The 24,494-nt window shown below is 42.4% G+C and overlaps 1 protein-coding gene across 1 annotated transcript; it reads right to left on the reverse strand.

Moving 5' to 3' along the window:
• Positions 1–7,188: 7,188 nt before the first annotated feature.
• TMEM38B (transmembrane protein 38B) lies at positions 7,189–22,138 on the reverse strand. The gene is made up of 6 exons (XM_033009264.2): positions 21,648–22,138; positions 17,012–17,168; positions 13,715–13,899; positions 12,570–12,657; positions 9,502–9,619; positions 7,189–7,896 (listed from the first exon to the last, which is right to left on the reverse strand). Exons 1-6 carry the CDS (start codon positions 21,751–21,753, stop codon positions 7,687–7,689), a joined length of 864 nt encoding a protein of 287 aa, XP_032865155.2. The 5' UTR covers positions 21,754–22,138; the 3' UTR covers positions 7,189–7,686.
• Positions 22,139–24,494: the final 2,356 nt, after the last annotated feature.

Raw genomic sequence — 24,494 nt, forward strand, 5'->3', positions numbered from 1 at the left:
CACGCTTCAAACACTTTGAAGAAACTTTTTTTTCATATAATCAAAGAATCATAGAATGGTTTGATTGGAAGGACATTTAAAGGTTATCCAGTCTAAACCCCCCCTGCAAAGAGCAGTGACATCTTCAACTAGACCAGGTTGCTCAAAGCCCCGTCTAACCTGAACTTGAATGTTCCCACAGATGGGTCACCTACACCTCTCTGGCCAACCTGTTCCAGTGTTTCACTACCCTCATCATAAAAAAATTCTTCCTTATATCTAGTCTGAATCTACCCTTTTCTAGTTTAAAACCCAATACTACAAGCCCTACTATAAAGTCTGTCCCCATCTTTCTTATAAGCACCCTTTAATTATCGAAAGGGCACAATAAGTTCTCTCAGGAGCATTCCCTTCTCCAGGATGGACAACCTCAACCTTCTCAGTCTGTCCTCCTAGGAGATGTGTTCCATCCCTCATCTGGACCTGCTCCAACAGGTCCATGTATTTCCTGTACTGGAAACCCCAGAGCTGGATGCAGTCCTCCAGGTGGGGTCTTACCAGATTGGAAGAGGGGGAAAATCACCTTGACCTGCTGGCCATACTTCTTTTCATGCAGCCCAGGATACAGTTGGCTTTCTGGGCTGCAAGAGCACATTGCCAGATCATGTCCAGCTTTTCATCCACCAGTACCCCCCAAGTCCTTCTCCACAGGGCTGCTCCAATCTCTTCATCCTCCAGCCTGTATTGATACCAGGGCTTCATCCCACCCATGTGCAGGATCTTGCTCCTAGACTTGTTGAAACTGACAAGTTTCACATGGGCCCACTTCTCAAGCTTGTCCAGGTCCCTCTGGATGGCGTCCTGTCCCTCAGACATATCAACTGCACCACTCAGCTTGGTGTCATCTGCAAATTTGCCAAGGGTGCACTCAATCCCACTGTCTGTGTCACTGATGAAGATATTAAACAGCACTGGTCCCAATATGCAATACAGACCCCTGAGAGACACCACTCGCCACTGATCTCCATCAGGACAACCTATTCCGTTCCTCCTCTGTTATCAACCTATTATGTTCCTCCTTCACAGAAGCTGTTGGACATATGCATGCATCAAACTTGGTTGCAGCAGTTTTTATTTCATACGGCATTTTGATTATCATATTCTTTCTGACTGTAGATAAAACCTACATGCAAACCAGTGTGCAATAGGCTGTTCTTGACTGAGAATATTAATGTATTTCTCTGTCAGTGTTCATGCTGCTATCTGTTCCTTGGTGGACATTTTCACACATTTCACAAAAGGCATTTGACTGTTTTATCAGAACAAATGCAAATTACTATTTACAACATATTTTTGATTCTCAACGTAGTGTCAAATGCTGCTCTTCTGTTGCTACTCTTTGTAAGACTTCATTTAGACCTTAGAAATGGGGATTCACCTTATAAGAGTATTCATTCTGAGTAAAGTTTGCATTCACTGTCTAGATTGTTGGAAGATGTTAGATTTCAGCATGGCTCTTATGTTAAGCAAATTCAGATTCCTACAGAAGACAGGTGTTTGGAATTCTTGTGTCTCTTGCTGAATAATACACTGAAGAATCAAGTTGGAAAAGAAGGCACTGTCTGTATGATATCCTTCTATCTCCACTTCTTTCCAATAAAATTAAATTGAGAAAATACAGAAGAAGAAAGCAAACTGCAACTTTGGTTCTCTTCATGAATCACATCCTAAGGTATTTATTTTTACAGGAATTGGACATACTTAATAGAAATTAAGACCCAGAACAGGAATTGGATTAATCAGGAATAGGCCCCTCCAGCCTGAGAACTGAGCTGATAGAAGAACTCCTTCAAGCCTTAGTTTATATTAGCATAACAGAACAACTTCTAACTTTACTAGATTAATGACAGCATTAGATACAGCCAATGAATTAATGAGTGCAGTTCTGCTGAATCTGACACGCTTTACTAGAACACAACAGTTAAAAGGAATTCTTACCAATCTCACACAGAGAAGTTTAGCACAGATACAGAACTATCAGCATAAAAGCTAGGAAGAAAGTTTATTTAAGGCATACTGGACAGACTGTATTAGACTCCTATAGAATTCAGGTTAAACCCTGTGCAAATGGTTATCTTCTTTGTATTATAAGTAGTTCTCAGAACACTTGCATGTCAGTCTTCACCAGCAGGTGTTCCAGCCACGCCACCAAAGTTGCAGAAGGCAAAGGCAGGAACTGGGACAATGAAGAACTGCCCACTGTAGGAGAAGATCAGGTTCAAGACCATGTAAGAAACCTGAAGGTGTACAAGTCCATGGGACCTGATGAGATGCATCTGCAGGTCCTGAGGAAACTGGTGGATGAAGTGGCTAAGCCAATATCCATCATATTTGAGAAATCATGGCAGTCGTGTGAAGTTCCCACTGACTGGAAAAGGGAAAGATAAACCCCATTTTTAAAAAGGGAAGAAAGGAAGACCTGGGGGAACTACAGGTCAGTCAGTCTCACCTCTGTACCCGGCAAGATCGTGGAGCATATCCTCCTGGAAACTACGCTAAGTCACATAGAAAATAAGGAGGTGACATGGCTTCACTAAGGGCAAATCATGACAAATTTGGTGGCCTTCTAGAAAGGGGTTACAGCATTGCTAGACAAGGGACTAACAACAGATGTCACGTACCTGAACTTGTTCAAAGCGTTTGACAGTGACCCATACAACATCCTTGTCTCTAAATTGGAGAGACCTGGATTTGATGGATGGACCATTCAGTGGATAAGGAATTGGCTGAATGATCGCACTCAAAGGGTTGCAGTCAAAGGCTTAATGTCCAAATGGAGACCAGGGACGAGTGGCATTCCTCAGGGGTTGGTATTGGGACCGGTAATGTTTAACATCTTTGTCAGTGACATGGGCAGTGGGATTGAGTGCACCCTCAGCAAATATGCTGATGACACCCAGCTGTGTGGTGTGGTAAACATGCTGGAGGCAAGGCATGCCATCCAGAGGGACCTTGACAGACTTGAGAGGTGGTCCTGTGCAAACCTCATGAAGTTCCATGAGGCCAAGTGCAAGGCCCTGCAAATAGGTCAGGGCAATCCCTGGGTGGTGAGTGGCTTGAGAGCAGCCCTGTGGAGGACCTCAGGGTGTTAGTGGATGAAAAACTGAGCCAGCAATGTGCACTCACAGCCCAGAAAGCCAGGTGTGTCCTGGGCTGCATCAAGAGAAGTGTGGCCAGCAGGTCAAGGGAGGGGATTCTTCCCCTCTACTCTGCTCTCATGAGACCCCACTGGGAGTGCTATATCAAGCTCTGGGAACCCCAGTGTAAGAAGGGCATAGACTTGAGTGGGTTCAGAGGAGGACCACAAAGATGATCAGGGGGCTGGAACACATCTTCTAGGACAGACTGAGAAGGTTGGGGTTGTTCAGCCTCGAGAAGAAAAGGCTCCAGGGAGACCTTCCAGTAAGTAAAGGGGGCCTATAGGAAAGAGAAAGAGGGACTCTTTATCAGGGAGGGTAGGGATGAGGGGTAATGGTTTTAAACTGAAAGAGGATAGTTACAGATGCAGTATTTGGAAGAAATTCTTCATTGTGAGAGTGGTGAAACACTGGAACATGTTGACAGAGTAGTTGTAGCTGCCCCCTCCCTGGAAGTGCTCAAGGCCAGGTTGGACTTGGGTTTGAGCAACCTGGTCTAGTGGAAAGTGTCCCTGCCCATGGCAGGGAGATTGGAACCAGATGACCTTTAAGGTCCCTTCCAGCCCAAACCATTCTATGATTCTATGTATGGAGTGGAACTCCATTCAGTATGGAGTTCTTCTGAGCACCCACCCTCCACAAACCTGTGAGATCTTTAAATATGAAGGTTTGTTTTCCTAGTGCTTAAAATGGCATTTCTTTCAGCATAACTTATGTTCTGTCCCACAACAATATACATTTTTAGTGTGATGTGTATTTCTCTTAAGGTGGTCAGTCAAGAAAAACAACTTTTTTTGTTAAAATATCATCAAGTCCAAAATGAATACAAATCCATATATTTTCCTTCAAACTGTAAACTTGTTGAAGAATTAGTCTAAGCGTATTTTCACATTTACTTGGGCTAAGAGTAGACAGTTATCAGCCAGTATTTCACAACTGTGCAACGTAATTCCATACCACAATCTAATTCTGCATGGTTCTGGTGACCTAGTATACAAAATTACACCTTTTCAAAAAAACATCCGTAAGTTTTAAAAAACATGGACATACAACTTTTGCTGGTATTACTGAATAACTAGTTGTTCACTGATGAGTTATTTGGCAGCTTCAAGTTTGTCCATACATCCCTGATACGAAGCCACAAAAAACCGAGACACCCTGCAAGTGAATACTCCAAGCATTTATAACTAGATCGAGTTTCAGTGTAAAATGTCAGGAATACAACTGCTATTTTGTCCAAAGAGTTGGGAGTTCTTGTTTTTAATTATTTATTTTTCTCTGTAGAAGAAAATATCTATTTTAGCTTTCAAGGTACAACACATTTGCTTTAAAGTTGGATTCCAAACTAAGGAATTCAGTGGTTTCAGTCACTACCATGGAAATGTGACTAGACAGGCACAAAAAATTTCTTGTGTATTTTTTTCTTTTCTCTAAGCATAGCACTGGTGACAATTTTTCTAAATTTAGATATGTACCTGGAATTAGAACCTCATCTTTTCAAATCAAATCTCCCTCCACATTCTCCCTGACATCTCTGCACAAGGATTAACCTACATCCTCTTGCTGAAGAATACTCTTCAAAACAGTACATTCTGAAGACAAATAATCTAATTCTGTACAAAAAGTACTTAATCTAAAAATTGGTACATCAGTGGAAGATTCCTCTGAGAAGAATCTATGAAATGTAACATTTCTAAAACATCAAAGTTCTCAGTTCTGAAGCCTATGACACTTAGAACTCTTCCACATCATGCACAAAATGATACAATGAGCAGGACACAGCAGATTTCAGCAAACACTAATAAATAGTTCCAGTGCTTCTGATGTTACAGAATCATAGAATCATTCAGGTTAGAAACGACTTTTAAGATCATCAGGTCTGTCCTGGGTTGAGTGAGTGGTGGAGTTTTTTGGTGGCAGGGGAGGGGGCTATCGGGGCGGCCCCCTGTGAGAAGCTTCTCGAAGCTCCCCCAGCTCCACGTCAGCTCCACTTCTGTTTGGAAACTGAGCCCATCGGCTGCGCCTCTGCGATAACGTATTTAAGAAGGGACGTGGTGATTTGCAGTGGGACTTGTGAGGAGGAGTTGCTGCAGCTGTGTGAACACCAAGGTCAGTGGAGGAACGGAGGAAGAAAGGAGGGGGGAGGTGTGCCGGAGCAGAGATCCCCCTGTATCCTGTGGTGAGACGGCAGGGCGGCCCCCCCTGCCACCCATGGAGATCTACGGTGGAGCAGACATTGATTTATGGCCTGTTGCTCCTGCTCAGAAGGTGCTGTGCCCGAAGAAGGCCGGGGTCTCATGGGAAAAGGCAGCCCCGTTGCTGTAATTCAGCACTGGTAGGATTGCAGCATGCAGGGGAGTCCCACGCCGGAGCAGCTCGGGAAGGGCTGCAGCCGTGGGAGGGAATCCAGTCGGACGAAGTTAGTGACCCATGACGGAGCAGTGTGGGGAACGCTGCGGCCCGTGGGAGGAACTCATGTCAGAGAAAGTTTGTGGAGGACTGTCTCCTGTGAGAGGGGGACCACGCTGGAGCAGGAGGAACAAGTTCCAGACACTCTCCTCACCAAAGATAAGGGAAGTGTCAGTGCTGACTGCACGCCCCATTCCCTGCCCCTGCACCACTGGGGGAGGAGGTAGAGATATCGGAAGCAGAGCTGAGCCCGGGAAGAAGGGAGGGGTGGGGGGAAGGTGTTCTCAAGATGTGGCAATGCTGCTCACTGTCCTACTCTGTTATGTGTTGTTAGTGTCTGTAATAAATGTATGTTCTTTTTTTCTTCCCCTAACGAGTCTGCCTTTTGCTCGTGACCATAAAGGGGATTTTTCTCCCCATCCCAGTCCTATCTTGGACCCCAAGCCTGGCTCTCTGTCCCTTCTCATTGCCGGAGGGGATAGGAGAGAGAGCTGCTGCATTGTGGCTGGCTGCCAATCAGGCCCAAACCACGACAAGGTCTAACCATTAACCTGACGCTGCCAAGTCTACCACTAAACCACATCCCTAAGCACATCTACACATCTCTGAAATACCTCCAGGGATGGTGACACCATCACTTCCTTCCCTGGGCAGCCTGTTCCACTGCTTGACAACCCTTTCAGTGAAAAAGTTTTTCCTAATATCCAATCTAAACTTCCCTGGTGCAACTTGAGGCCATTTCCTCTTGTCCTATTGCTTGTTAATTGGGCGAAAGAACCAACATCCACCTCTCTATAACCTCCTTCCAGGTAGTTGTAGAGAATGATAAGGTCTCCCCTCACCCTGTTTTTCTCCAGGCTAAACAACCCCAGTTCCCTCAGTCGCTCCTCAGAAGACTTGTTCTCCAGACCCTTCACCAGCTTCCCTAGTCCTGCTGCCCACGCTATTTCTGATACAAGCCAGGGTGCTGTTGGCATTCCTTGCCATCCAGGCACACTGCTGGTTCATATTCAGCCATCTGTCAACCATCACCTACAGGTCGTTTTCCTCCAGGCAGCTTTCCAGCCACTCTTCCGCAAGCCTGCAGTGTTGCATGGGGTTGCTGTGACACAAGCGCAGGACCTGGCACTTGGCCTTGTTGAACTTCAAACAATTTACTTCAGCCCATCAATCCAGCCTGTCCAGATCCCTCTGCAGACCTGTCCTACCCTCAAGCAGATCAACACTTCCACCCAACTTGGTGTCATCTGCAAACTTTCTGAGGGTGCACCTGATCCCCTCGGTCCAGATAATTGATAAAGATATTAAACAGAGCTGGTCCCAACACTGAGCCCTGGGGAATAGCACTTGTGACAAGCTGCCAACTGCATATTACTCCATTCACCACCACTCTTTGGGCCTGACACAGAAGTGTCAAAGTAAGCTAACAAGAAAAATACCAAAATGTTTCTACTTGCTACCTGCAAAGATTTTAAAAACTGACAGATAATTCACTCTTATTTTAAAAATATAAAAATATGCATATGAAAAATATTTACTCGAGTAAATGAAGAAAATCTAGACCAGTGCAATGTGAATTACAACAGTAATTCAGTTATTCTTCTAGTTAAAGGCATTAGTTCAGTATATTTTCTTGGTTTTCAGTGCAAAGTGATTAAGCCTTACTCAGATGATGACCTTCTTATTTGGGACACACTACTGTGAACACTTGGCAGTGCAAATCCATGTTATCCAAATGAAACATAAGAATTGGTGGTGGGGCAAGACGTGCAACAAGTGATATATCAGAAGAAATAACAATGCTGATTGTCAAATTTTGAAACTATCTTTTTAGCACATAAGCATTTAAAGTTATCATAAATACAAAATTTAGCAAAGTTGTAACCACTATAAAAATTTGTAGTTTTTAACTTACAAATCCAACATGTGCATTTAGACATCTGAACAATAGCTTACAAAACACATTCTGAAGGCAAAAACAACAGAGTAGTATACAACCCTGCCTCTCCTCACATGCATTTCTTTAAACAAGTTTCTCAGCCAGCCTAATCTGAAATACAAACATCTTCGAAGGTTATGACCATCAAGGATTTTAAGCCACTTATTCTGTTTTCTTTGCCTGTCGTTTCTTAACACCATCACGGAGCTGTTCAGAAGAAGACCGGTCACAGACAGAGGAGCCATTGGAAGATGTGGGACCTTCACCCTTCACTTTGGATGGTGTCTTTTGTAAGCCAAAGAACATATGGCCTAACGCAGCCTCAAAAGGAGCAAATGGAGAAGTTGCAGATTTTGTCAACATCATTGTTACCTGTGAAGAACAAGGATCAAGTTACAATAAATGTTTTAATGATTTCACAGCAATTGAAAACAAGTTCAAAGCTGGCATTTCTAACTTTCTACGTGAGCCTAAGGCCACGCCACCAAGAATAGAAATATGTTCATTTTAGCTTCAATTCAACAAAGAACACTTTTCTTTTTGACCTACCCTTTTCACACAGCTATGCATAAACAATGTGCACAAAAAAACTTTCTATTTAAGTTTACTAAAATCATCCTAAGAATAAACTGCATTTCATGTCATACAACTAAGGTGAAGAGCAATTTTTGTGTAAGTTTTGTAACCTTGTTCAAACTGAAGAACTGTGAACAGTGTGGCTAATTCCATTTAAACTGAAAGAATGCAATGTGTAAGCACCTAAATATGCACAGCCAACTTTAGTTAGAATTCCAGGCAGCCACACTCATTCCACAGAGCTGAGAGATGTAGGCAGAAATTTGTTAGAATACATAAGTTGGAATCAGCATAGAAAAACTTTTGTTGATCCAGGTACTGAAGAAGTTTATATTGCAACTTTCTACAGTTTTCAGAGACATGAAAAATTTCTAAAACAAGACACTATTACAGGACTATGCCAAATCCACAACTGTTGCTTTATTAGTGAAGTAGATGCTCAAGTACCTGATTGTCAGTATGACCATCAGTTTAAGAACTTACTGACTTCAGTGCAGCCTGACAGACAGTTTCTGAAAACTGCTATAATTTCCCACTTCCAGAATAGTGTTTTCCTTTCCTTCTCCATTCCCAGCATCCCCTGTTCAACAATGTCTTTATTTGTCTAGGTGGTGAATCACGAGCATCAGCTCAAAGTCTTGGCTCCCTAAAGCAACTTCTCTAGAATTAAACTTGTCAGCTACTTCACAGAAAGGAGAATGGCAACTACCATTTTAAGACAGTCTCTACTACATTCAACAGGATCTCTGAAGCTCTTAAATCACTAGACTTCTGTTAACAGAGACTACACTTTTTTTATTAGCTAGTAATCCTGAAGACAGGCATCATCCTGGAAATTAACAAAACTGGAGGGATTAAAGGATTCAGTAGAGAAGTAGTATCTATTTTATTATAAAAGTAGTTAGAGCTACTTCAAAGTGGTTTTGATACACTTTCTCCTCCCACCTAAACACTTATGTTGTGACACTTTAAGCTAGGTGAGAACCTAGCTGGCTTGTTTTGCAAACTCACAGATGACTGCACAGGTACAAGGAAAACACTAGGCAGCTAGCAAAAGGCAGAGGACAAGAGAGTTTCTTTCTACAAGCAGAGGCTTTGTTTTAAATTATGGACATACAAGCCCAGCATATGAACTGTTGGGTGCCAATACTGCTGATTTCTTCCTCTTCCCCCCCCGCCTCCCATACACTGAACAGTATCAGTAACAGAATAGGTCTTCTCTTCTGCTCATGTTTAGAAGACTAAATGCAGGTTTAAGACTTCAGTAGGAGCTGGCCTTCCCATCCAGAAGCACACATTCTAATTTGTTGTAGAATGTTTGAGGGCATATTTTTTGCTCTGAAATAATGAAATAAAATATTTTCTGTTATTCAGTTATTTACAACACTTCCACATTCTTACCTTGGAAACAACAAGAAAGATGGTGTATAAAAACATGAGGTCGTGTCTTGCTATTGGCAAGTACTGGCTGTGTTGCAGGGTGAAAAGAACTGCTCCTATCAAAGTTACCTTCACAGGGCTGGAAATCAAACGAACAATGTTAATTTCTCTTCTCTACTCCACAGTGAAAGCTGACATGGTCTGGAAAGCAATAAATGCTCCTAGTGTGCAAAAGAATTATTTCTGAATAGAACTAATGAAAACTTGTGGTAACAGTGACAAGGTCCAAAACCTAGCTATTATTAAAGTTAAGACTTCCACTTTATATACTATGTTTTCTGTCCCTAATATGGACAAGCATCAAGTTCAGCACTACTTTACACACCCAGCAGACTCATATTTGACAAATCCTCCTCAAATCAATGACCCTGTTCAGACTCTATACTCCAGCTTGTTCCCTTTCTTCCTCTCCCAATATCTTACTGAATAGTTAAATCACAAGGCTTGCATTCCCTGGACTAGACTTAAAAATAGGTTCCTCTCCTATACTCCAGGTGTTAGTTACTCCAGTGAGTTGCTTAAGATGTTGAAGAACAACATCGTCCAAGTCTCAGTCCACCCTGACACTCCAGCAGTTCTAGGGTTGTAACTTGACTTGAGCCAGGCCTGTGTTATCAGCTTTTGCCAACATAGTTGTGTTGACTTGAGACATGAAAAGATTTACATCTTCTAGCTATCTTCATTGCGAGGTATGCAGTCAGAGAACAAGAAAACTTTAGTCAGTTATCTAAAGTCATCTGAAGAGAGAGCACTAATACAGTGGCAGAAAAAATTTGTGCATTTACATGTGACATTCCTGTTACCGCAGATCATCTACTATAGACATGTTCTTCACTGTCTTTTCAGTAACTCAGAAATTTACTGCATCAACTTCCTGCTCAAGAAGTCCAAAAAACAACTGTGTATGAAAGTGTCTCATCCATTTGCATAATGTTTTATCCGTTTAACTTTGTAACCTACTTATATTTAATATTCTTAAGTTTTATATATTAAACAAAATTTTTAAAATCATTTTTGAGTTACTTTGAGCCACATTCACCATAGAGAAAGAGAATACATGTGAGCACTGCCACAGTCAGTAAGCATTGCTCTAGTATTGCATCTGTAAGTACAGTGTTATTCAGGCTTACAGTGCTATTATTGACAGTGACTTCTTCCTTCTGGAATTCTGCTTTCAAGACTGCCACTTAGGCACTGAGAGAGGGAGAGAAATTCTAAATACCTGGAATTTCAGAAAAAGCCAACAACTAACATAAGCTATAAAAAGTTGAAATATTGTCAAAGGAAAGGCTACCAATTTACTTTCTGTTATTCTGTTGCTGGCTGCAAAAAAAGCAAGATAACTTAAAAAAAATAAAAATTTCTAAAGACCTGAAAGTAACATGGGAAAGACAAACAGATTTTAGGAAATTACCCCAGTGGGCTTATCTTGACTTACAATAATAGCTTGTGGCCTTTTAGCCTGTCTCAATTCTCATTTTACTGTATAGGCAAATCCAGGAGCCATGTAATATTCCCATTCTTTGCTTCTGCAAGAGAAGTAACACTTCTTGTCTTGCAGTACATTTTTGCTATACTAAATAACCAATTTGCACATTCTCAAATAATTGGTATCTATGAAGGAAAATGGTAGTGGCAGAGAAAGTCAGAGTGACAATGCTCAAATGAAGAGGTCTTAGTGATGCTCAGAACATGCAGAGTTCACTTGTATACTCCTGGTACCACTCTCCTTTCATTTTGGATAGAAGACCATGTCCCTGTAAGACAAACTGAGTCAATACTGCCTTCCAGTATACTGCTTCCTACTGATTCAGTACTGCTTTCTGTCAAATAATTTTTGTTGACTCGTCTTCCCATTTGGTGTCCTTCTGCTGGGTTTCTGTGGCAGGGTTTTTGATAGCAGGGGAGGGCTCAACAGCAGTGGCCCCTGTGAGAAGCTTCTCCAAGCTCCCCCAGCTCCAAGTCAGACCCACCTCTGCACCAAGGCTGAGCCAATTAGTGACGGTGGCTGCGCCTCTATGATAACATATTTAAGAAGGGGAACCTGGGAGGGGGTTGGGACTTGTGAGGAGGAGTTACAAGGAGGACACCTATGAGAACACTGAGGTCAGTGGAAGAAAGGAGGAGGAAGCAGGGGGAGGTGTGTCAGAGCAGAGCCCGCCCTGTATCCTGTGGTGAGACAGCAAGGCCACCCCCCCTGCCACCCATGGAGGTCCACGGTGAAGCAGAGGCCGACCTGAAGCCTGTGGAGGAGCCCACACCACAACAAGTGTCTGCACTTAAAGGCAGCCAGGACTCTGTGGGAAGAAGCAACCCCTGTTGTTTTAATTCAGCACTGGGAGACTGCAACATGCTGAATCAGCTCAGGAACACCTGCATCCCATGGGAAGGACTCACACTGGAGAAGGTTTGTGGACGACTGTCTCCAGTGAGAGGGGAGCAATGTGCAACACTCACCCCCCATCCTGAGAAGGAAGGAGCATCGAGCTGACTGTAACCCCTATGCCCTGCCCCCTGCACCGCTAGGGAAGGGGGTAGATCAGGAGCAGAGCTGAGCCTAGGGAAGAAGGGATGCGTGGAGGGAGGTGGTTTTGGATGTGGTGGCACTTCCCACTGTCCTACCTTGTCTGTTACGTTTTGGTTTTGTTAGTGTTTGATGAAACTGATGTTCTTTTTTTCTTCCCTTAAAAAGTCTGTCTCTTGCCTGTGGCCATAAAGGGTGATCCACCACTTCCTGTCCTTATCTTGAATCCTGAGCCTTCTACTTTATTTTCTCTTTCCCATTCCTGAGGGGGAGGGGTGAGTGAACAGCTCTGGGCTCAAACCACAACAACTCAAAATGATTAAAACATCTGCTAGAATTACTGAAGATTATCAACCAGTCTTTCACCAGATACACACCAAAACATTGAGTACAAATGTGTCTTACTGCTTTGTTTTTTAAAATCTCAACAACTAAAAGTGAGTGCCAGCACAAGGAGTTAGCAAAACAGCAGTTAACATGTTGCAGTCTTTTTTTAGAAACTTACTAGGACATCTTCAGTAGTTCGTTGGTTTCAGGTTTCCACACTCCTCTCACCAGCTGCTCAAAGTTGGAAATTAGGCCGCCACCAGCTCCTGAAATTCCAGAGATTTATGATAATCCTCCACTACCTGCTACCACTACTGCACAATGTATTATTGCTCCCAGCAAACCTTGTTACACTACATGGCAAACGTGACACCCAAAGTTCACACTTAAAGAGATTAATCCAATCTTTTATATGTGCACGACTTGAGTGACCAACATGAAACCTCACAGGTTTAGCTACTTAGCAAGAACCTCAGGTTTACCTTTATGTGATAGCATCTGAACTAATGCACTCAACACTACAAGCAAATGCCTGAATTGCTAATGGAAATCTCCAGAGAGGCTTATATCATTCCATTCTTCATGTCATCATGTAAGTACAGAGAATGTCTCTATAACTACAAGGACCATCTGCAAGAAAAGTGGATATGTATTTTTATAATAGAAGAACACAAGACATAGGAGGTGTTAAGACAGTCTAGCCAGTGAGACTGATCTGTATTATAACTTGGAAACAAAAAATACGTTAGATCATCACATTAACACGTTATTTCCCAAAGCAAAACAGTATCAAGCAAATAGAAACAAGCTGCACTACTACTTCCTGAAGTGGTTCTATATGTTGTGACTACAAATACAGCTGCTAGGAAGGTAGCTTTCAGAGTTGTACACCAAACAGCAGGCAGGCAAGAAGGTTCATTCCTCTGTTTAAAATCAGCTAACTGTTACAACGAAAAAAGCTAAGAAAACAAGTTTTCTTCTTCAGTCACATGCAAGGAAAACCGCTCTGAGGAAATACGATGTTGGAAAGTTTAGTAATAGCACTGAAGCTACAATGGGAGATCTATTTCTTTATTGCCATCAGCTGCCCTCACAAGACCTTCTGAAGGGATAAGATGAACTTCCCTCGAAGTCATTCAGTGTCACCCTTAATCCAGGCAGAAAAATTTCAGCACAGGCTTTTCCCTTGGGGGATAACAGACTGTATTAGGATGATCATATCCAGCACATCAAGGAATGGTGCTATTTATGCTGAAGGGCTAGCCATTTAAATACCACTCCAAAACATCACAATCCATCAGAACAAGATATTATGCATGTTACCTCTGGCCCAGCCCACAGCTATCATGACAAGCCACGCATCTTTGAAGTGACTGTCTGCATGTGCAACGCCAGCTGTTATCTTCCAAGTCCTAGTCACTTCTTTCATTCCTGCAACCAGAAGCCGAAGAGGCAGAAAGGCAAAGCACTGGTAGAATATGTCTTGTGGGCAGTAAAACACAAGATACCTGAAAATCATGAGAAAATCCATTAGCAGCATTCAAAAGATTTTGCTAAGGAATTCACTTTCTAATAGCCTTTAAAGATACTTCTGGAATATGACTAGCAAAGCACGATATACTACTGATAATTCCCTGCCTTGTGTGGGTAGACCTACTGGAATAAATTTGAAATGCTTTTGAGCGTGCTTGAGCTCTTGTATCAAAACCATCAAACATTATTTGAAATTGTTCTTACTGCCTCATTGTCCCAGAGAAGAATCCATTAAAGTACATAAGAAACAGTTTTAAATTTTACCAACTGTTCTATACCTTACATATCATGTTTTTATAACTCAAGTTATTAATTTAGTGTCTGACCAACTTCGCATGGTTTGGTTTTTTGTTATTTTTTGTTTGGTTGGGGTTTTTGATTTTTTTGGGGGGATGTTTTTAATAGGATTACAACAGGGTGGTAAATTACATGCTGACACCATGATTTCATACTGATAGGTACATAGAATTATATAACTTCAGCAAGAATGACTCCACTAGTTAATGTCATCCCAGATGAAATGCAGAGCTATTTTCAAACAGATTTCACATCTGAGCAACCAGCAATTCTAGCTTTTTCAGCTTGGCAATTACAAGCACATTTATTTTTTTCAAAGCATTGAAAGCACAGTACTCAGAATTTAATAATATCTTGTATCAATTGCTGTTAAAACAAAGTAAAGATAGCTAACAATGAAGTTATAAGATGACAGTAAATTTTAAAAGATTTGATTAAGTGGTGCTTTATTGTATCTCTCCAATCATAAACAAGTTTCAGTTCTTACAGAGACATTTAAGGTCTCAAAAAAAAAATCAAGATTAAATATCTAGATTATTTCAGCACAGGAGTAAGAAAGTAACAATTAAGTAAAAGCAGAGAAAGCCTTTAAAAGATGGGAAGGGTACTTTTTAATTTTCTTAAAAACAGTTACTCGCCTGTTGGTTTAGGCTTCTGAGCTCAACCCTTTCTACCAAGAATTCCTAAGGCTTTATCCTTCTCCTGTTTACCCAGGCTGCAATACAGAAATGCACCTCTTGCATCTAGTTTACTTCATTAGAACTACTAGCAGACACCACAACTAGGAAGAGTCATGAGTCATGGTTAGAGATCAGAAATCAGGACAGCACTTGGGTTTTGGGTTGTTGTTTTAGTTTTTTGTTTTTTGTTTTTTGTTTTTTTTTTTAAATGCTTATCCTTTACAGCAGAATGCCAGGAAGCTTCCTCCCTAGAAAGGCAAAGTTTAGCTGAACTCCTGTCCTAGTTATATATATTCTTTTTCTGCAATGCATACACCACCTGCAAACTTCTAAAGCTTCTTCTCTTCAAGATCTTCCAGAATGGAGCATGCAATAGCCTATTTTTCACATACAATAAATTTATTAGAATTTACATCAATAGCTAACTACTGGTCTGGTGTTCAGTTTTAGCTTTACTTTTGACCTACTTATATTCTTCTTTTTTTTCCTATTGTAAAGCCAACTGCCTTTGTATGCAACCAAGATTCAGTTGATACGAAATCAAAGATGTATAAAGAACATGTATTTTAATGGCTACTGCAAATAGGCATGTAAGCCACATACTCAAGAAACAACACTAACCAGAACTAATTTACAATAGCAGAATGTGGATTTAGGACCCTGAGGCACAGGTAACTGGATTGAACCGCGGCATTTTTGCCTGTAATTTCTGCTAGCAACACTTGCTAACAGTAGATGCCGCTGTCCTACAGACTATTCAGGAGCATTTCTCAAGTGTAGTGCAACTCCTTTCATTTTCCAGTTTTATGTATGGCTTGAGGAATTTCGTTTCATATGATTTGGGACTCAGAATTAAAGTCATTATACTCATGAAGAGAGAACTTTGTAAAACTAGAAGCTTAAAAGGTTTCATAACATTCAAAGCTCCTTATTAAAACCTCATTTTATTTGTGCACAGCAAATCACATTTGACCATGTTAAGTTCAACAGAAATCACATTCTATTTATATATAATCCTAAGGTGTCATTTGTTAAAACAAGCAGACATGTTGCCCAGATCAAACTATTATAAACCATAAGCAGATTCTATGAGCTTTGTTAATACTTCACTATTTATTGCACATTATTCATTTCACCAATTTGCCTAATGAAATCTACCATAATCTACCATCTTCCATTGCAACATGAAGACCAGAAGATTTATATATATATATATATATATATATATATATAGTCAAATAGAAACATTGACTTTCATTTTAATGAATTTGCAATTATAAAACCTAGGAACAGATACTAAAACAAGTATAAAACAAGGAGAAGGTACTAAAGGATTTCAAGCAGATAACAGTCTTCTAAAATAGGAATTGAAATTTTTAAACTAAAAAAAACCCACTGCTGCTCACAAATTTTGTTACATTTGAGGGTTTCTTCAAAGATTACTTTCTGGAACAAACGAATGCCACTGGAAGGCCACATTTATATGAAAATAACTCCAGTGCTTTTTCTGAATTCCAAAACAGGCCAAATTGCTGCCTCATTCACATACCTAACTTTCCATTTAGCTCTCAAGTGTCTTCCACTACAATGACCATCCATTTGGGAAAGGGCAAAATATAGGAAAAAAAAAAATATGACAGGAAGCAGAAACTAGAGGAGAGGAAAGAAGATCTATGTCTTAGATCTCCAAATACAGAAAAGTTCAAAATTTTTACATCAGCCAGGTTCTGGTCCTTAAGAGCTACTGCTGAAAATACAGACTGTGTTTATGAGTTGCCCATATCCAGAGAAGTGGTAACTAAAATCCACTTTATTCCAAAATAATGTTTTCAGCTGTTTGACCAGGAATACTATAAAAGTCTAAGGTAAGTCTAGCCTAGTGACTGAGCATTTCATTACACAACATCCCATAAGAGTTGCTGTCTTAGCATTTTATTCCTATAGAACAGGATCGTAACAGCTATTTTGCTGCAGTGAGTCTCTGGATGAAGAGACAGCATCCAAATCCGTAACACTTTTAAGTTAAGTTTCTGATTTATATGGAAGCCTGATAGTATAACAGTTTCCTCAGAACCAATACTACACATCTGACTCAACTGTGGCTGCTTACCAGACTGAAGATGCAAGTAGAATATTTGTGCCCTTTGCCAGAAATGCTACTGGAGGCTCCGCAAGCATCAACGAAGACAAAACTGAACCACCAAAGCAATAAAGCATAGCACTAAACCAGCAGGCAACTGGACTTCGGACTGACACTTCCACAGCTCCTGAAAAAAAAAGATAAAAAATGCATAAATAGAAATAAACATTTGAGAATCACATCATGTTTTAAAAGTTAGTATTTTTCAAATCATTCAGTCTAACATTGTTCCTTTAGGTAATGGAAAATCGTGCAGAAATCTGTAGGGTTTCACCAGAAAAGTCTTCAGAAATATAAACCTAAAAGTACACTGACTTAACCATATGCTATCTACATAAAAGTGAAAGACTGTCATTGTGGTTTTTGAGCATCTTTTGTGGGTTGGTTTATTATAACTATTTGGCTACCAAGAAGAAAAAGCTTTCAGAGCATGGCTGAGAGGTCTCATTGTTAATAATGTGGCATAGATATACAGTTGCTTTCAAATTTGTATTAAAAATACACAAGTGGCTTTGCTGATCTAGACAGGGCTGGCATTGGTAACTTTTAGGTGGTTATTGTACAAATTCTATTTCTGCTTTTGAGTTTTCATGAATTCAAGGTCACTGTTTTCCTTTTGATTCGTAACACCCTGCTGTTTGCTGACCAAAATGAAAACAGTATCCAAAACAACTATTAGTTTCACCTGCAATCATGAACAGAGAAAAAAAGGTTATCTGATCCCTTTTGTTATCTTTAAAATGAATTACCCCTTTTAAATTGTAATTGAAATATGCCGAAAGAGTATTCAATATTAAAAGATTATGCTAAAAGTAAAGATAAGCTTTAATCAGTTCCAGCAGGAAACAACACTTTATCAAAGCCAGAAATATCCTCAAGTAGTTTTGATTATTTGCTTCCATTTCAGAAGTCCAGTGTTGCCAAAGCTTTGCCTTTGCACAGGCGCAAAGCTCTGTTTGCTTGAACCAGTTTCATAGTCCAAAGGCTGAATTCACAAAAGCAAAGGTGAAACATAGTGTTTGCCCCAAAATGAAATTCGACATCTATTCCCGATTCAGAGGAGAAGCATTTTCAGTCATTTCTGTGGGAAAAGAAGCTTCTTACGCAAGATGAGAAGCTCAAACATATCAAAGGCAATACAGCACTCTCAATACAATTCACTTCATATAAGAGTATCAACAAGATTGTTCCAGTTTTAGTGCTGGCACATCTACCACATATTGCAGCACTATCTAAATTCCTATGTAACTGCCAATTTATAAAATGAGCACTCCTAAGTATTACTGAATATACTTTTGTTGTTGTTGTTGTTACTATTGTGTAACTTATTTTCTATACTGCAGTATCTGGTGCTCCAAATCAGTTATGTTCAGCTTTGTTATTGCATATTACCACTTCTCCAAAGTAGCTATATATTATGCTTGTGTGCATAAAATTAATAGGAGAAAATTGTAAAGCCTGCTAACATTACTTAACAGCAAAAGTAAAAATATGAAGTGGGCCATTACATCCAGATCCCGTATAACTGAATGTGGGCCTATGTTCACCAACATAGTTAAAAAGGTTAAGACACTTGTAGAATATTAATGGTTTGTGCTTACTACACTGAGGTTTCCTCAATTAAAAACAAAAAAATCTAAAAATGCTGACAGCCATTGCATTCAGAAAAAAAGCAAAAATATATTAAGTAGACACTCACTGGTCCAAAAGATCTACAGTAGCTTCTTCCTCACATCTAATTATTCTCTTGTTTGATGACACAACCGCGTTACAAATACTACATACTGACTTCAGCACGAAAGGACTGAATTCCTTTTCTTGCAACAAGAGAATATCCTACCCCCATGTTCGGCAGTACTCTCTCTGTTGAGTAACTCCACTAAATGCTGTTGTGGCATTATAGCACAGAGTGACCATACAGAGAAGGAACATCCCAAACTCTTCAGAACAACAAGAAAACCCAGATAACAGAAGAAGCCAGTGTAAATCACAAGGGAACATGTGCTAGAACTGGGGAGTACTGCTAATAGATCAGATTTTGTGTTATGCACAAGCTTTAACTCCTGGACAGATGTAATAGAGGATGTAATCTGCACAGTAATCTGGTCTTGGAGTAAAACCGGTAACCAGATCACGACAGGACGTTCCACATCCAAGAACTGTCAACCTCCAGACCAGGTTTAAAAAACCCACAAACTTACACTTCAGACATCCATTGTCAGGTGCGCATGCACCAACCTCTCTTTCACTAGCATGAAGCTAGTTATTACCTTACCTTGCATTAGCAGAGAAGTAATCATCTTAACATCTTACTGGTAGCCTTCATCAGAATATTGAACCACCTTCTCCCTCCCCACAAAATGCAGCATGACTGAGAGCTACCTAACTGAAACTCTGCTGCTTCTTCACTTTACCAGGTGTTCGGTCAGATTACATAGTGAAAGGAAACCATGCCAGGTGCTGTGTCTTTGAATCTAAATACACTGTATTCTATTTGTCATGCATATGGACATTGACTGCAATTAATGAAACACAGCTAGTAACAACTAATTTTAAGGGGAAAAAAAAAAAAAAGGATTCAAAGTATTAGAGGATACTCAAGAGTTCTGAACTTTACAGTTATTAAACTGTGAAGAAAAAAAATTATCAGCACAGATCTGTCCAGACTTCTGACAGCAGTTCTACTGTCCAGAAGTGCCATCCCACTAAAGCTATGCTGATGCTAGCAAAGTGGAAAGACTCCTCTCATCCTGGTCTTTCAGTGTGTTCATTCCAGAGGAAAGTTTAAAGGTAGCACATGATAACATCAAATACCTTTAGACAGAAAGTCCCTTTTTGAATGAAACAGTTACATTACACAATGCCACAAGTCAGTACACAGAAACAATTTTAGCAGTAGTAACAAAATTTGGTGAAGATGGAAGCATACATAACTATTTTATATCAGTCTTCACAGTCTACTAACTGCACTTACTTAGCAGGAAGTAAAAATTCACCTTGACACATTTAGGAAGGAACCAAGGACCAAGCTCTCACTAAACAAACACACAGAAAAATCTGAAGCAAGCAGAAACTCCCAAATCTGCACAATAATCCTGAAAGCCACCTTAGTTTCCTACAAGTTTATCAGCTGGGATGCATGGTTACTGTAACTGTCCAAAGCCACACCACAAGTAGTTATTCTACACATTAAACCAAGGCTAGTCTCTACATTTTTGACAACTATGAACTAGGCTTGGCGTTAACAACCCCAGTGCGAAAGATCTTCTAGAAAAGAGCATGTAGAGATTGAAGTGTCATTACATGCACTCTTACAAAATCCAGAATCCTGTTACTGGGAGTGTAAAACTTTCCTAATTTAATTTTACAATCTATGGGTACAACATGAAAAGTCACTAGCATGCAACCTGCCCATTAGATTCCCAAGCTGTGTTTCCTAAAAGACAGAATTGCCTCATCAGGTTCCTGCATATCCAGGGTGTGTGGATATAAAACCATGAGTTGAACAGCTCTCCTCTCACCTCTCAGATGTTACTACCTGACAGCCCGTCACCAGCCTGTGATTGCATTCCTTCTCTGCATGTGTAAACCTAAATTCAGGGTGTTCAGCCCCTTTATACTTGGGAACTTTTAAAATCTTAAAATGCAAAACGGTTTTCAACAAGACTCCTGGCTGATTTCACCAGTGCCTCCTAGTCCTGAGAAAGCAAGAGAAGTTCGGCTGGGGTCTTCCTTTCTGCAGCCAGTTAGACCCTACTTATTGACAGATGGACTAACAGAGGCTGCGATCTTATCTGCACGCTTACGGTCTAACAGAGTTCTAGACTAACGGGTTTTGATTTTTGCGAGAAGGGCAGGGGCGGAGAGGGGAGAGGCACGCCGCTGTCAGCCGAGCCCCCCGGCAGCGCCTGGCCGCAGCTCTGTGCGACGCTTCGGCACCAAAGTTGGAGCTTTTGCTCGCTGGGCTCTCGCTCCAGGGGCCACGAGGAGCGCGGGCCGAGCTCTCGCCGCACCAAACGGAACACAGGCCACCTGAGATGCTGTGGGAGTACGCACGGGAACTGAGGTTTAGCCACCCGCCGCCATTAAAATCAAAATCCAAAAGTAGCGAGGAAAAACAAAACAAAAGAAAACAAAACAAGAACCAAAACGCAACCGACGCATTCCAGCATTCTGCAGGCTGGACGGGCCTCGAGACCAACGACCCCGGGGGTGCTCCGACACCCCCACCCCGGGCGAGACACCTGCAGCTCCCGCGCAGACCCAGCGGCAAAGCCCGGGCAAACGCGGGTCACCCCGGCCGCCACCCCGCACCCCCCGGCCCGGCCGCCCCGCTCCCGGCACCCCGGCGCCCCTCAAGCGCCCCCCGCCATCTTGCGCGACGGTCATCCTTGCCCAGCCGGGGCTGGGGCGGGGGCGGCCGGCGCCAGGGGGTTCCCCGGTCCCCGCCTCTGGCCGGGCCCGGCCGGGGGACGGGAAACAGGGTGAGGGGGGACACAGTGGCAGATGGCGGGAGACACGGGAGTGGGCTGGGGCAACACAGTGGGGGCGTCAGGGCAACACGGGCAAGGGGCTCGGTCCCGTCCCGCCAACCACCCCCGCTCACCCCTCTGCTCTTTCAGCGCCATGACGGAAGCCATATAGTGCGCCAGGTCGAAGAAAGGGAACATGGGCAGGCGCGAGAAGAGCACCGGCACCTGCCACAGCTCCATGGCCGGGCGGCGGCGGGGCGGAGGACGGAGGGGCAACCGCCCAGCGCGGCGGCGGCGGCGGCAGCGGGCGCCCCAACGGAAGCTTGGCCCCTGCCGGGCACCGTCAGCGGCGGGGCGGGGCGCGGCGCGGCGCGGTGCCTCGCTTCAGGCGGCGGCGGGGCTGTGCGGCCGCTCTTCCCAGCGGCTGTCGCTCGCAGGGCTCGGAGTCCTTGTCCTTGTCCTTGTCCTTGTCCTTGTCCTTGTCCTTGTCCTTGTCCTTGTCCTTGTCCTTGCGTGCCGCCGGGCTCCGCTGGTCCGGCTCAGCCCCCCCAGGCGCTCCGCAGGGGTGTTTCCGCCGCCCTCCCTACTCGCCCGCAGGTCCGGGTGACACCTGCAAAGGCGAGGGGAAGGGAGCTTGGGAAAGCGTCGCTTTCGGCTCTCCGTTCACACCGCTGTGGGTCCGGCCGTGCCGCCCCGGGCGGGCAGGAGCAGGCTGAGCTCCCGGGCCCGCGGGCGGGAGGGTCGGCGCCCTCCAGGCGGGACCGGATCGGCCCCGCTGCCGCGGGTGTCCGTCCCCCCCCGCGCCGGACGCGTTTCCCTGCACCCCGTCCCGGGACGAAGATTCCCGTCGCCTTTGTAGCTGTGTTTTGCCTAGCTGAATACTTACCACCTCTACCGGGTCGGTTGTTTGCCTTCTGTTAGAAAATACTGATCGTCCAGGTTCGTGATCACCCTGAGATTGGTTCTGGACCCCCCCGAGCCTTTTCTACACCTGTGCTTCTTCCCTGTCACTCGTCACTGCATCTGGCTGTTCTTATGCACAGGTCACCATACTTACCAGGTGTAGGTATGATACCCTTACCTTTATCCCTTTTTTCTTCTTTTCTCTGTATCACCCCCCCAACTGAATACGTCTTCCGTTCATCAAGGGTAGTTAGGATTATCAACAGGGATGCTCCCAACATGTGGTCTTTCCCAGGTTGATGTTAACTGTTTATCACCTGCTTAATAAGTATTGAGGGCATGAGTGTATGCCAGATCCTGGTCAGACCTTAGCAGAATCCCTTTTAATATATATTTACATCCATTTTTATAGTGAAGGCTATTGTTAACTGTTTTGTCTTCTAAAAGTAGATCTCTAACCAGTTTCACATCAATCCTGCAGTATTTTCAACAAAACTAATTTGCTCTTGAGCTTCCTAAGTGAAACAATGTCAGAAATCTACTAACCCCAAGCTACGCAACATCTGTGTTTTCTTTGTCCACTGGACTGACTAACTTGGGATAGAAGGAAATTGCATTGACATGACACGGTTCTTGATGGACCTATGCTAGGCGTTGTTGGTCATTTTTTAAGCATATTAACTTTTTTTTTTTTTTTCCTAGCCCCTGGGGGTGGAAGTTAAGCTTACTTGTTTGTGAGTCTTCAGCTGTTTTTCCTACTAAAGAAAGGCACCAGCTTTACCTTTTCCATTCAGTTTCCACAAGCTGGTGAAAAGAACTGTTAATGCCTCTAAGCTTTGCACACTGTGTGGTGAAGTTAATCAAGCTAAGCAGTCTGAAAACTTACAACTTCCACAGGTGCTTTTAAACTTGCTCTTTGCCTACCAAGAACTAATTTCAGGAAGTTGCAGGAATAACTGTAGGATCATTTTTAGAAAAAGCTTTATGCAGGGAAAGATAGCAAACACCTGAATTTTCCCAGAATAATTTTACTTTGCCATTCTTTTAATGGATTTTCCTCTTATCAGTACCATATTCACAGAATAAGTTTTCCTTCTTCTCAATGCATCTTCCTTTCTGTTTGTCCAGTGACTCATTTTCTGCCTAACTCTTGTGCCATATGCTTGTACCAGGTTTCTATTTTCTGGACGTTTCCATCTTCAATTTCATCTGCATGAAGAGCTCAAGATTTAGCAAAGGTGACCTCTTACTAGTGTTATTAACATTTCTAATTCTTATTTTCTGTTATGCTTATGTGCAGACATAGAAGCCACAGTTTGTTTTCTAGAGCAGAATATTGTTTTGCCACGGTTAATAGGTGGTAAAACATAATAAATTAGGAAGCTGCATCCACTGGCAGAAATCGGTTTCAGCATCATTTTGTTTCCCACTGAGCAGTGGTATGTGTCTATGCAGCTGCATCAACAGAGGAGTTACTGACAGGAGTTTTAGATGATGCAGCAATTCTCTTCCCATAGGCTGTAGAAATGCTAGTTTCTACTCCTTGCAGTACTGTTTAATTCCCACTGAGTGGCATCAGGTTCATTGCTAGAAAATGAAAACTATTCAGACTATCTTGTGTGTGATCATAGGCGAGGGAGAGAAATAAAAATGGCAATGATCACAACGAATCTGTAGTGACACAAAAGAAAACCTTAATTTGGGCCAGCAACATGTTGTGCCTGATGGCAATGTCTGCATTGCAGCTACCACCGTGCCTATGACTCAGGTAAATATACCCAAATTCTCTAAAGTCCTGTCAGTGATACCACTACCGGTACTATCATGTAGCAGATTGGCAACAGCTACCTGAATCTTTAGTCAGGTCCTCAGATACATACTGCATCCTCTTTCAGGGGGTCTTCACTGCACCCGAAGCATTGCTTTCCAGAGCAGAGGTAGCTAGTGTGAAGGTGGATCTCCACAAGCCACCTTTGCAGCAGTTATGTGGGAAGTGTGTGTTAACTGACAGAGCTAAACTATGAAGAAGTTCTGGTGGGTTTTCTGCCTCCAGCACCAGCTGAAAATAAGAATAGCAG

The sequence above is a fragment of the Tyto alba genome, unplaced genomic scaffold, assembly GCF_018691265.1.
Source record: "Tyto alba isolate M040663 unplaced genomic scaffold, T.alba_DEE_v4.0 Super-Scaffold_13, whole genome shotgun sequence".
NCBI classification, from domain to species: domain Eukaryota; kingdom Metazoa; phylum Chordata; class Aves; order Strigiformes; family Tytonidae; genus Tyto; species Tyto alba.